Below are 12,655 nucleotides of genomic sequence, written 5' to 3' on the forward strand. Positions count from 1 at the left end.
ATTGTCTAGAATCAGTTGTTACCTTCCATTCCTTGTAAAAACAAACATTACATTACCAAAAACACATAGTAGAATTTCCGGGCTGTTTATCTTGGGTTAAACAGTAAGACCTTTAAATATACAAGTCCCTCCCTAAAATAGAGCCTGAGACATACATTATATCACTAAGCAAATTAAGAGCTACGGTCCATCCATTAGTACAGAATATCCAAACAATCTCCCGACCCCGCTCTGATTCAGAAAGGTATTAGAGTGAGTGTTGAGTGCAGAGGATCCTCCCTTTAGTTCCACACATTAGACAGTGGACACTAACGCCTAGCGTTAATCCCCAGAACACCACACCCAGTTGTTTCTGTATGTGTCCGTGTGTATAAAAAGCCAGGTATGACAGTATGCAGTCACCAAGCTATGCTGAAGGAGCATCCAGATCACCTCCACACACTGAAGCATCATGGAGTCCAGAGCGTCTCTCTCCGTTCTCGCCCTGCTGCTTGGCTTCTCGCAAGCTCTCCATCTCGACCAACCTCAGCACGTGGACATCACGACACAGATTCTCACCACCAACAACGGTCTGATAACTCGCTGATCTCAACCGCACTACACCAGCATCATTATCCTACTGCTTATTGGTTTTGTTGTCCTTATCCCTTTTTGTTTCTCTGTATGAAGGATCCAGTGAACTGTTGTTGGAGGGAGACATACTCTTGCCAAGAAGCAGGAACGCTCTGGTCTGCGCCACCAAAAACTGCTTTTGGAATAAGTCCTCAAATGGCTTAGTGGAGGTGCCTTTCACACTGAGCCGTGTTTTCTGTAAGTGAAAGAGTTCCTTATTCACATTGTCCAATTATGACACGTCTCTGTTTATTTCTTATGAATGCTTTGGCCATTTTCTTTACAGCTTCCTCTGACAAGACTGTAATTGCCAACGCCATGGCCACCTTCCGCAGCAAAACCTGCATTAGTTTTGTTCCCAGGACAAATCAAACTGACTACCTGAGCATCGAGAGCAAAGACGGGTGAGAACCAACGAAACATTTCCTGTACCTGTAAATGGAGTTCGACATTTTTAAATTCGCTTTTACTGCACAGTGTCCACATGTTGATGTCAGTGACATGGTCAATCTTCTCTCTTTTCAATCAGATGCTACTCTAATCTGGGCAGAACAGGTGGTGCTCAGGTGGTCTCTCTCAAGAGGTTGGGTTGTGTTTACTACGGCATCGTGGAGCACGAGCTGAACCACGCGCTCGGTTTCTACCACGAGCATACTAGGAGTGACCGTGATCAGTACGTCACCATCAACTGGGAAAACATCGACCCAAAAATGCAGTCTAATTTCAACCTACAGAAAACCAACAACCTCAACACGCTGTACGACTACTCCTCTGTGATGCACTATGGGAAAACAGCTTTCTCCGTCAACGGTCAGGACACCATCACTCCTATCCCTGATCCTTCAGTGGAGATTGGACAGAGAGATGAGTTGTCCGCCATCGACATCCTGAGGATCAACACTCTCTACAAGTGCTGAACTTGGTCTTTTGGCTTGATTTAACTTTGCTTTAATATTGTAGAACTGTTAATGATAGAGGACGTAGTGATTACTTAATTTACTGTTTAATCAAAATGTGGAATCATATAATAAAATGACTACAAGCATGTTTTTCTTAGCGTGTGCTTTAATAATGTATTTCACCTAAACAACATGAAACCATTTCTGTCATCACAGAATCACAAATCTCAAAAAGATGTATTGACATTTTCAGGAAACACACAAGTGCTGGTACTCATTGGTTCTATTAATCGTTTCAACCAAGTCAAAGACATGATCCAAAAAACATGCAAAGGTCAGGGTATGTGCAAACACCAAAAACAAGGGCAGACAAGAGAAAAAACATACATGAATAACAGGTACTAGATCAAAACCACGTATGCAAACACAATCTCAACCCAGCCCCCAGCCCCCAGCCCCCCCCAAACACACACCCAAAGTCTCCATAAAACAAGGGAGACAGCAGTGTTTCCCACCAAGAGTTGTCCATGATGTGAAAAAAACTCAAAGAGTAAGCTGAACTAACAAACAAAATTACCTAAATAAAAAAATTCCAGTAAGAGAAAAGTCCCCTATTGACTTCAAATCTGATAAATAGTCTGCGCACATTAACAAATATAATGTCCTTAACTTTTAAAGACTTGTAACAAATAATATAACAGTGTAGCACATAAAGTTGAGGAAATAGCACTAATAAAATTAAATAAACAGAAACTCTAACCCGGTCAGAGCAACAAAACAGAGAAGCACATTAATACAGAAGTAGATTTAAGAGGAGTAAGTCCACAAAATCTAGATGAAGTAACGCATCCACAATATCTTCAATAAGAATCTGAATTCTGTAGAGCTGGAAGGCTGAGTGCAAAAAAATAATAAAAGAAAAGTAAAGAAATACTCCACTATATAGGTGATGCAGTTCACCCCGATATCAAGAATTTAACATAGTCTCCACTATATAGGTGATGCAGTTCACCCCGATATCAAGAATTTAACATAGTCTCCACTATATAGGTGATGCAGTTCACCCCGATATCAAGAATTTAACATAGTCTCCTGCTTCCTCCGCTGAAATAAAGTCCTTCTGAACACCGTTATAAGTAATGCGAAGCCGAGCTGGATGAAGTATTCCATAGCGAACGCTCTCAATACCACGAAGTTGACGCCGAACCTCGTTAAATGCAGCCCGGGCCTGGGCTATCTTGGCTGTGTAATCAGGAAAAACGGAGATGGTCAGATCCTTCACTTTAATCCGCTGGATCTCTCTCACATGGCGTAAAATGTCAACAAAGTCACTGTGATAGTGGAATCTGCACACAATAGCTCGTGGTCGTTCACCAGGCTTGGGCTTCGGCTGAAGGGTCCGGTGGGACCGGTCCAAAACCGGCTCCTTCTCTAGACCAAATACCTCCTTTGACAAGGCCGCTACAGCAGCAGTTGTAGATGTGTCAGGGCCCTCTTGAACTCCCACTATCCTAACGTTATTGCGCCGTGACCTCGACTCCAAATCCTCACATTTATTCTCTAATTGAGTCACGGTCGCAGTGAGAGACTCGATAGTAGTCTTCATATGAACTATGTCATCGGTGCAACCGGAGAGCACGTGCTGCATTTCCCCAACACTACCTTTCAGTGTTGATATGGTAGCCTCGGTAGCAACTTTATCACTGGCCTGCTGTGTTTTCACGGCCTGCAGGTCAAGCTGGATAGTAGACAGTACATCCCTGAGAATCTCCTGGAACTCCTTTTTAAAAATATCGGCAATCTCCTTCCTCAGTGAAGCCAGCAACTCAACCTTGAGTGCGGTGAAGTCAGGGTCTGAATACTACCACGGGGTTTCGTGTTCTCTCCAGACATTTTAACGAGCCACAAAGTTAAAAGTGCGAACAAGGAAAAGAAGTAGAATAAGTCAAAATATATTATATGACCAAAAAGCGCTAATTAATTACAATTTTAATCGAAATCAGCAGGAGACTCCAAGTTCGCGTCCTACTCCATCGAACTCCGAATTCGAACCCCCAGGCTCTGTTTTTAGGGTGTTGTTTGTATATTTGGTGCACCAGATGTGACTGCTCCAGGGACTTCTGTTCCGTCTTAACACCACGTATAAATCTTGGTTCACCCTGTCACGCTGTTTAGTAGGTTTTCACCCTCGTCCCTTGTGCACAGAGATTTCTCCTTATTCTCAGAATCTTTTGATGATATTATGTACTGTAGATGACGAGATTTACAGTGAGGAAGATTATTCTGAAATTGTTCTTGGCGAGAAGCAATGGCTAGGGTTCCTGTTTGTCATGTATCAGGAAACTCTGGACTCCAGTTCCCATCAGCCACTGTACTGCACTACATGTCACATGACCACCTGCACCTGCTGCATCAGGATGCCACGCCAACAGGAGGGGGAGTCTGTGGTTGGGGCTAATATCATCTCCCACCCTCCCTCCCCTATTATGGATCTTGTTCAGCCTACCCGCTCGTCTTAGGACGTTGCTCCGTCTCCTGCCGGACTCAAGTACTCCACTCTGTTCTACAACCCCGCACTCAATTCCGCTGTGCTACGACAGCAGCAGGTCGCCAGGAATTACCTGGCCTTCAACTCACTGCCCATGTTTATGAAGGACTACGCCATGCCATGCTAACAGGAGGGGGAGTCTTTGGTCGGGGCTAATACCATCTCCCGCCCTCCCTCCCCTTATGGATCTTGTTCAGCCTACCCGCTCGTCTGAGGACGTTGATCCGTCTCCTGCCGGACTTAAGAATTCCCCTCTGTTCAACAACCTCGCTCAATGCCGCTGTGCTTTCCTGTTCAGCAAAGGACGCTGCTCTGCCTTCCTATTCAGCTGAGGACGTCGCTCTGCCTTCCTATTCAGCTGAGGACGTCGCTCTGCCTTCCTGTTCAGCTGAGGACGTCGCTCTGCCTTCATGTTCAGCTGAGGACGTCGCTCTGTTTTCCTGCACCGCCGAGGACATCGCTCTGCCTTCCTGCTCGGCTGTGGACGTCCCTCTGCCTTCCTGCTCGGCTGTGGACGTCGCTCTGCCTTCCTGCTCAGCTGAGGTCATCACTCTGCCATCCTGCTTCACCGAGGACGTCGCTCTGCCTCCATGTTCCGCCGAAGATGTCGTTCCTCTTCCTTGCTGCGTGCAGTATGTCACTCCCCCTTCCTGCTCCACGGAGGACATCGTTCCCCTCTCATGCTCCGCGGAGAGCATCGTTCCTCCCTTGGGCCTCGAGGAGAACCTCGCTCCTCTCCCTGGCCTCGTAGAGAACCTTGCTCCCCCCTTGGGCCTCGCGGAGAACCTTGCTTCCCTCTATGGCCTTGCGGAGAACATTGCTTCCCTCTCCTGTCCTGCGGAGGAAGTTGTCCCGCTGTTCTTCCATGCAGACATCGCTCCGCTTACCTGCTCCACTGAGGATGTCGCTCCAATTTCATGCTCCACCAAAGACGTTGCTCCGCTTTCATGCTCCGCCAAGGATGTCGATCTGCCTCCCTGCTCTGTTATAGAAGCCGCTCAGCCTCCTGGTTTTGCTGGGGAGATTTTGCCCAGGGGGCCAGGACCACCGGATTGAGGGCGTGTAATTTTGGGCGCTCCGGGAGTAGCGCCCTTGGGGGGGTTCTGTCATGTATCAGGAAACTCTGGACTCCAGTTCCCATCAGCCACTGCACTGCACTACATGTCACATGACCACATGCACCTGATTCACGTTCTGTTAATGAGCACTCTTGTGTATATATAGTCATTGTCTGCACTGTTCCTCTGTCTTTCGTTGTCTTAAACTTCTGTCTTCTATGTCACGGTGTTTTGTTTCATGCCACGGTGTTATGCCAAGTTGTCTTTGTGTCTTTGTTTTGTTTAATTGTTTAATAAACATTAATATATCTGAGGTTGCTTCTGCCTCAACCTCGGTTCGTGATACTGTTGTCCCGGTTTTGTGGCCCAGCACGCCAGTGTGCACAGCTTCTAGCAGCCATGGGATCCAGGGGACTGGAGAATGTCACTCAGTTTGTTAGACTATTCAAGATGATGTTCGGCAGTCCAGAATCCAGGGCAGTCCTTGAGGATCTTTTGGGGGAGCCCTGCCTCAGAGATGAACCTGATGTGCTGTTCATCATTAACTATTATGAGCAGGCAAACTGGGTGATCTCCTACTCAGAGCTCCAACATGAGACTCACGAAGTGGTCTCATCTGCCGAGCTCCAGCCGGAGGTCAACGTGGCGACCTCAGTTGCAGAGCTCTAGCTCGAGACCTACAAGGTTGTCTCATCTTCCGAGCTCCAGCATAAAGTCATCGTCCTGCTAGAGGTTAACAAGGTGACCTCCTAAGCCAAGTTCTTGTCAGAGGTCAAAGAGACGACCTTTCAAACCAAGTTACTGTCAGAGATCGAAGAGACAGCCTCTCACACCAAGTAACTGTCCGAGGTTGAAGAGACTGCCTCCCAAGACACGTTTTTGTCTGAGGTCAACGAGGTGACCTCCCAAGCCAAGTTCCTGTCCGAGGTCGAAGAGACGGCCTCTCACGCCAAGTTCCTCTCCGAGGTCGAAGAGACTGCCTCCCAAGACACGTTTCTGTCTGAGGTCAATGAGGTGACCTCCCAAGCCAAGTTCCTGTCAGAGGTCGAAGAGATGACCTCTCATGCCAAGTTCCTGTCAGAGGTCGAAGAGATGACCTCTCACACCAAGTTCATGTCAGAGGTTGAAGAGGCGACCTCTCAAGCCAAGTTCATGTCCGAGGTCAAAGAGACTGCCTCCCAAGACACGTTTCTGTCTGAGGTCAATGAGGTGACCTCCCAAGCCAAGTTCCTGTCAGAGGTCGAAGAGATGACCTCTCATGCCAAGTTCATGTCAGAGGTCGAAGAGGCGACCTTTCAAGCCAAGTTCCGGTCAGAGGTCGAAGAGATGACCTCTGGAGCCAAGCTCCTGTCTGAGGTCAAAGAGGCGACCTCTCGAGCCAAGATCTGATCAGAGGTCAAAGAGGTGACCTCTCAAGCCAAGTTCCGGTCAGAGGTCAAAGAGACGACCTCTCAAAACAAGCTCCTGTCCAAGGTCGAAGAGGCGGCCTCTCACGCCAAGTTCCTGTCCGATGTCGAAGAGACTGCATCCCAAGACACGTTTCTGTCTGAGGTCAACGAGGTGACCTCCCATGCCAAGTTCTTGTCTGAGGTTGACTAGGCGACCTCCCACACCAAGTTCCAGCTAAAAGTCAACGATGTGATGTTCCAGTCTGAGATCGATGATGTGACTTTCCACGCCACGTTCCAGCCCGAAACTGACTTCACAACCAACCAGCTTCTGCTCACACCTGACACCGACGTCACGACCAACCAAGTTATGCTCACACCAGACTCTGTTGATATGACCAACCAAGTTCTCCTCATGCCTGAAACCGACGTCACGACCAACCAGGTTCTGCTCACACCAGAGTCTGCTGACACAGACAACCAATTTATGCTCACATCCAAGTCTGCTGACACGGACAACCAAGTTCAGCCTGCAAAGTTGATGGAGAACGATGCTCAGACTCTCTGTGTGACTGAGAACGCTGCTCAGCCACCCTGTTCTACAGAGGTTTCTTCACCTCCTGTTGCAACCAAGAGCTCCATTTTGCTTCCCTACTCTGCCATGGATGCCACTAAGGTTCTATATGGACGTCGCTCCATTTCCCCATGTTACTGAGGACATCATTCTGCCTTCCTGCTCCGCTGAGGACGTTGCTCCACCTTCCTGCTCCGCTTAGGACATCGCTTCGCCTCTTTGCCCTGTCATATCACAGCAAACCAGCAACTCCATTTCCCAGGATGCACCACCAACACAAATATGTTCACCTTCTCCAGAATTCTAATCACACACACTTGTTGCCAATCTCATAGTCACTCAGTCCACGCTATATAAGAAACTGTTCAAACAATTAGTCTTGGTGAAGTATTACCTGAGTATATCTCATTAGCAAGCGGATGTTCATTGTTTCTCTTTTTCATTCATGTTTTTGACCTTGTTTCTCGTTTCACATTTATGATTCTAGCCTCGCCCAGTTCATGCCTGTTTGTATATCGCCTGACCTTTTGAATGTTATTAGACCACGCTTCTGTATCACGATTTGGATTTGTCTGCCTGTCTCGCTCTTTAATAAACATCTTTATCTGCATTTGCATCCGTCCTCAACCTCCCTTAAGTCCCGGAACATGACAGTTCCACAATTTGTAGACATTTTTTCACAGATTAGTGAACCTCTGCCTAACTTTACTTCTGAGAGACTCCACTTCTCTAAGATACTCTTTTTATACCCAATCACGTTACTGACCTGTTGCCAATCGACCTCCATCTGTTTCCTTTTAGAAACACTTATTTTCCAACCTTTTGTTGCCCAGTCCCAACTTTTTTGGGACATGTTGCTGCCATCAAATTCAAAATTACATAATTTTTCCCCTTAAAGTAGTACATTTACTCAGTTTAAACATTTGATATGTTTTCTATGTTCTATTGTGAATAACATATGGGTTTATGAGATTTGTAAATCATTGTATTCTGTTTTAATTTACATTTTACCCAGCGTCCCAACTTTTTTTGGAATTGGGGTTGTACATTAATAAATGTTTTGCCTGTCTGTACTGTCCATTTCGAACAGCTGGAAGGTCTCTTGTTCATAGTAATGTGAGGTGCAACAGTGGTGCTAAAATTGGTGCAAGACAAATGGTGCAAGAAAAAAGTGCCACTACACCAGTGTGGATTGAAACCAATCCCTGACAGCCAGAGTCCTGCTGGGGTCCATATAAATGTAACTTTTACACATGGCGAATCCTGAGGAGATGCTCAAATTATGAAACTGAAACATCACTAATGTGTAATTAGTGTGTAAAGAACAGATGGATTTTCAAGGGGCTTTGTAAAGCCTTTCTGAAGTGCAGGACATGCTCATGAGAAGATCATTAGATGAAAATGACAGAGCGGTACACAAACACAAAATGGTGTGGGAGCTCTATGTTATCATCCCTGAGGACACAATTAATGAAGAATGTTTTAATGAATATGAAAGAGTGCAAGAAAATTCCAAGCCAATTGTCTAGAATCAGTTGTTACCTTCCATTCCTTGTAAAAACAAACATTACATTACCAAAAACACATAGTAGAATTTCCGGGCTGTTTATCTTGGGTTAAACAGTAAGACCTTTAAATATACAAGTCCCTCCCTAAAATAGAGCCTGAGACATACATTATATCACTAAGCAAATTAAGAGCTACGGTCCATCCATTAGTACAGAATATCCAAACAATCTCCCGATCCCGCTCTGATTCAGAAAGGTATTAGAGTGAGTGTTGAGTGCAGAGGATCCTCCCTTTAGTTCCACACATTAGACAGTGGACACTAACGCCTACCGTTAATCCCCAGAACACCACACCCAGTTGTTTCTGTATGTGTCCGTGTGTATAAAAAGCCAGGTATGACAGTATGCAGTCACCAAGCTACGCTGAAGGAGCATCCAGATCATCTCCACACACTGAAGCATCATGGAGTCCAGAGCGTCTCTCTCCGTTCTCGCCCTGCTGCTTGGCTTCTCGCAAGCTCTCCATCTCGACCAACCTCAGCATGTGGACATCACGACACAGATTCTCACCACCAACAACGGTCTGATAACTCGCTGATCTCAACCGCACTACACCAGCATCATTATCCTACTGCTTATTGGTTTTGTTGTCCTTATCCCTTTTTGTTTCTCTGTATGAAGGATCCAGTGAACTGCTGTTGGAGGGAGACATACTCTTGCCAAGAAGCAGGAACGCTCTGGTCTGCGCCACCAAAAACTGCTTTTGGAATAAGTCCTCAAATGGCTTAGTGGAGGTGCCTTTCACACTGAGCCGTGTTTTCTGTAAGTGAAAGAGTTCCTTATTCACATTGTCCAATTATGACACGTCTCTGTTTATTTCTTATGAATGCTTTGGCCATTTTCTTTACAGCTTCCTCTGACAAGACTGTAATTGCCAACGCCATGGCCACCTTCCGCAGCAAAACCTGCATTAGTTTTGTTCCCAGGACAAATCAAACTGACTACCTGAGCATCGAGAGCAAAGACGGGTGAGAACCAACGAAACATTTCCTGTACCTGTAAATGGAGTTCGACATTTTTTAATTCGCTTTTACTGCACAGTGTCCACATGTTGATGTCAGTGACATGGTCAATCTTCTCTCTTTTCAATCAGATGCTACTCTAATCTGGGCAGAACAGGTGGTGCTCAGGTGGTCTCTCTCAACAGGTTGGGTTGTGTTTACTACGGCATCGTCGAGCACGAGCTGAACCATGCGCTTGGTTTCTACCACGAGCATACTAGGAGTGACCGTGATCAGTACGTCACCATCAACTGGGGAAACATCAACCCAGAAATGCAGTCTAATTTCAACCTGGAGAACACCAACAACCTCAACACGCTGTACGACTACTCCTCCGTGATGCACTATGGGAAAACAGCTTTCTCCATCAACGGTCAGGACACCATCACTCCTATCCCTGATCCTTCAGTGAAGATTGGACAGAGAAATGAGTTGTCCGCCATCGACATCCTGAGGATCAACACTCTCTACAAGTGCTGAACTTCACACTCTATTATGTCCGATTTGTATGTCCTCTGTATGATGATGTTAAGAGGTTGTAACAACTGTTAATGAAAATAAAATAAAAAATAACATGAACAAAGGGCGAATAATTGTTCTGATTTTTCAGTAGACTCACAATCTGAAATAGTTTTCCAGCATTCATATAAATATCTGAAGAAGGGTTCTTTTAAATGATTGATTTGGTTATTGATTTTATTTTGACATACACAAACAAGCAAACAAACAAAACAAACAAACACAAGAACATTTTGAGTATAAAAAAAGAAACTGAAATCACTGTATTTAGTCCTTGATATTTATCAGAGTATTTATTACAATATATTCCTTCATTTTATCCCACTCAGGTTCTTTATATGTTGATTTATGACTTAACTACACAATATAATGTTCAACAATGTGAAATGTTTTGCTGTCATCAACTCTAGTGAAATTGTTATTGTTTTTGATTTTTTCTGGAAAATGTGCAGTCGGTGTGTATGTTCACTCTTTCAGTGCTGCGTACTATAAATCAGAGAGAACTAGATTTATTAAGTATCAAAGGCAATCTGTTTACATTTTACAAAGTGATAAAAGCTACAATTGTTATGCAACCTAAACTTTGTCATATATGTCAAATTTTGTGTGATTATTAAAGTAATCAACAAAACGTTTCTTAAGAAATACGCATATAAGATAAGATAAGATAATACTTTATTAATCCCCAGATGGAGAAATTAGGGTGTCACAGCAGCAGCCAAAAAAAAAGAAAAGAAAGAAGAGTTAAAAGAGATAGTAAGGAGAACAATACAGGGATATATAAAGAGAATATACAGGATGTATAAATATGTATAGAAGCATAAACTCTATATACATTATATATATCGGTATGCAGTATCTCACAAAAGTGAGTACACCCCTCACATTTTTGTAAATATTTGATTATATCTTTTCATGTGACAACACTGAAGAAATGATACTTTGCTACAATGTAAAGTAGTGAGTGTACAGCTTGTGTAACAGTGTAAATTTGCTGTTCCCTCAAAATAACTCAACACACAGCTATTAATATCTAAACCGCTGGCAACAAAAGTGAGTACACCCCTAAGTGAAAATGTCCAAACTTTTCCCAATTAGCCATTTTCCCTCCCCAGTGTCATGTGACTTGTTAGTGTTACAAGGTTTATTGAGCATCTGTGGGGCATATAAAACGGAAGGTGGAGGAGCACAAAGTCTCTAACATCCACCAGCTCCGTGATGTGGAAGAGGACTCCAGTGGCAATCTGTGAAGCTCTGGTGAACTCCATGCCCAAGAGGGTTAAGGCAGTGCTGGAAAATGAAGGTGGCCACACAAGACACTTGGGCCCAATTTGGACATTTTCACTTAGGGGTGTACTCACTTTTGTTACCAGCGGTTTAGACATTAATGGCTGTGTGTTGAGTTATTTTGAGGGAACAGCAAATTTACACTGTTACACAAGCTGTACACTCACTACTTTACATTGTAGCAAAGTGTCATTTCTTCAGTGTTGTCACATGAAAAGATATAATCAAATATTTACAAAAATGTGAGGGGTGTACTCACTTTTTTGAGATACTGTATATCTATATACACACACACACACATATATATATATATATATATATATATATATATATATATATATATATATATATATATGAGCAGTATATACAGCATGCAACAATGTGCAGTCCCACTATACAAGTAGCCCATGTACATATCGCATATGTACAATACTATATACATATTGCAGCTGTACAGTATAATTCATGTAGACATATAAGAAAAGATTTGAAGCAGTGATGTGATATGTGAGTAGTGCAAAAAGTACAGTATGGTGCCCATATGAAAACAGTGTAGGAGCGTATTTGTAGTGTAGTCAAAAGTCAAAAGTAAGGTCAAGGGAGGGGGTGGCTAAGTGTTGTACAGTCTGATGGCTGTCGGCACAAAGGAACATCTGAAGCGTTCCGTCTTGCACCTGCGGGGGGATGAGCCCGTGGCTGAAGGTGCTCTCCATCTGTCGCATCTCAGCATACAGTGGATGAAGAGGGTTTCCCAAAATGGACCTGATTTTGTTTCTTATTCTCTTCTCCACCACTGTCTCCAGAGTGTTCAGTTTGTGACCAACTTCTTCATCAACTTGTTGAGTCTGTCAGCCTCCCCAGCCTTAATTCCACCTCCCCAGCATGTTACAGCAAAGAACAGGGAACTGGCTACTACAGACTGATAGAACATCTGCAGTAGCTTGCTGCTCACGCCAAATCACCTGAGCCTCCTTAGAAAGAACAGTCTGCTCTGTCCCTTCCGGTAGAGAGCTTCGGTGTTTTCCGACCAGTCCAGCTTGCTGTTGATGTGCACTCCAGGGAACTTGTACGAGTCCACCATCTCTATTTTCTCCCCCTGGATGGTAATAGGTGTTGGGGGCTTTCTGTTTCACCGGAAGTCCACCATCAGTTCTTTGGTCTTCTTGATGTTGAGCTAAAGGTGGTTATCCTCAGACCATCT

The 12,655-nt window shown here is 44.5% G+C and overlaps 2 protein-coding genes across 2 annotated transcripts; both read left to right on the top strand.

Annotated features, from left to right (window-relative positions):
- Positions 1-578: 578 nt before the first annotated feature.
- LOC128629250 (hatching enzyme 1.2-like) lies at positions 579-1,586 on the top strand (the record flags this gene model as incomplete). The annotated part of the gene is made up of 3 exons (XM_053676457.1): positions 579-810; positions 899-1,016; positions 1,142-1,586. Coding segments are annotated over 3 exons (738 nt in total), but the record flags the coding sequence as incomplete, so codon positions are not given.
- A 7,028-nt stretch (positions 1,587-8,614) lies between these two features.
- Positions 8,615-10,128, top strand: LOC128629286 (hatching enzyme 1.2-like). The gene is made up of 4 exons (XM_053676666.1): positions 8,615-9,168; positions 9,269-9,409; positions 9,498-9,615; positions 9,741-10,128. The coding sequence occupies exons 1-4, from the start codon at positions 9,051-9,053 to the stop codon at positions 10,126-10,128; spliced, it is 765 nt and encodes a 254-aa protein (XP_053532641.1). The 5' UTR covers positions 8,615-9,050.
- The last annotated feature ends 2,527 nt before the right edge of the window (positions 10,129-12,655 follow it).

Source organism: Ictalurus punctatus, chromosome 27 (assembly GCF_001660625.3).
Source record: "Ictalurus punctatus breed USDA103 chromosome 27, Coco_2.0, whole genome shotgun sequence".
Classification (NCBI taxonomy): Eukaryota; Metazoa; Chordata; class Actinopteri; order Siluriformes; family Ictaluridae; genus Ictalurus; species Ictalurus punctatus.

Coding starts and splice junctions, on each gene's coding strand:
- LOC128629286 (XM_053676666.1), top strand. CDS start 9,051: ATGGAGTCCAGAGCGTCTCTCTCCGTTCTCGCCCTGCTGCTTGGCTTC. Junction 9,169..9,268: donor GATTCTCACCACCAACAACG/GTCTGATAACTC, acceptor CTCTGTATGAAG/GATCCAGTGAACTGCTGTTG. Junction 9,616..9,740: donor AGCATCGAGAGCAAAGACGG/GTGAGAACCAAC, acceptor CTTTTCAATCAG/ATGCTACTCTAATCTGGGCA.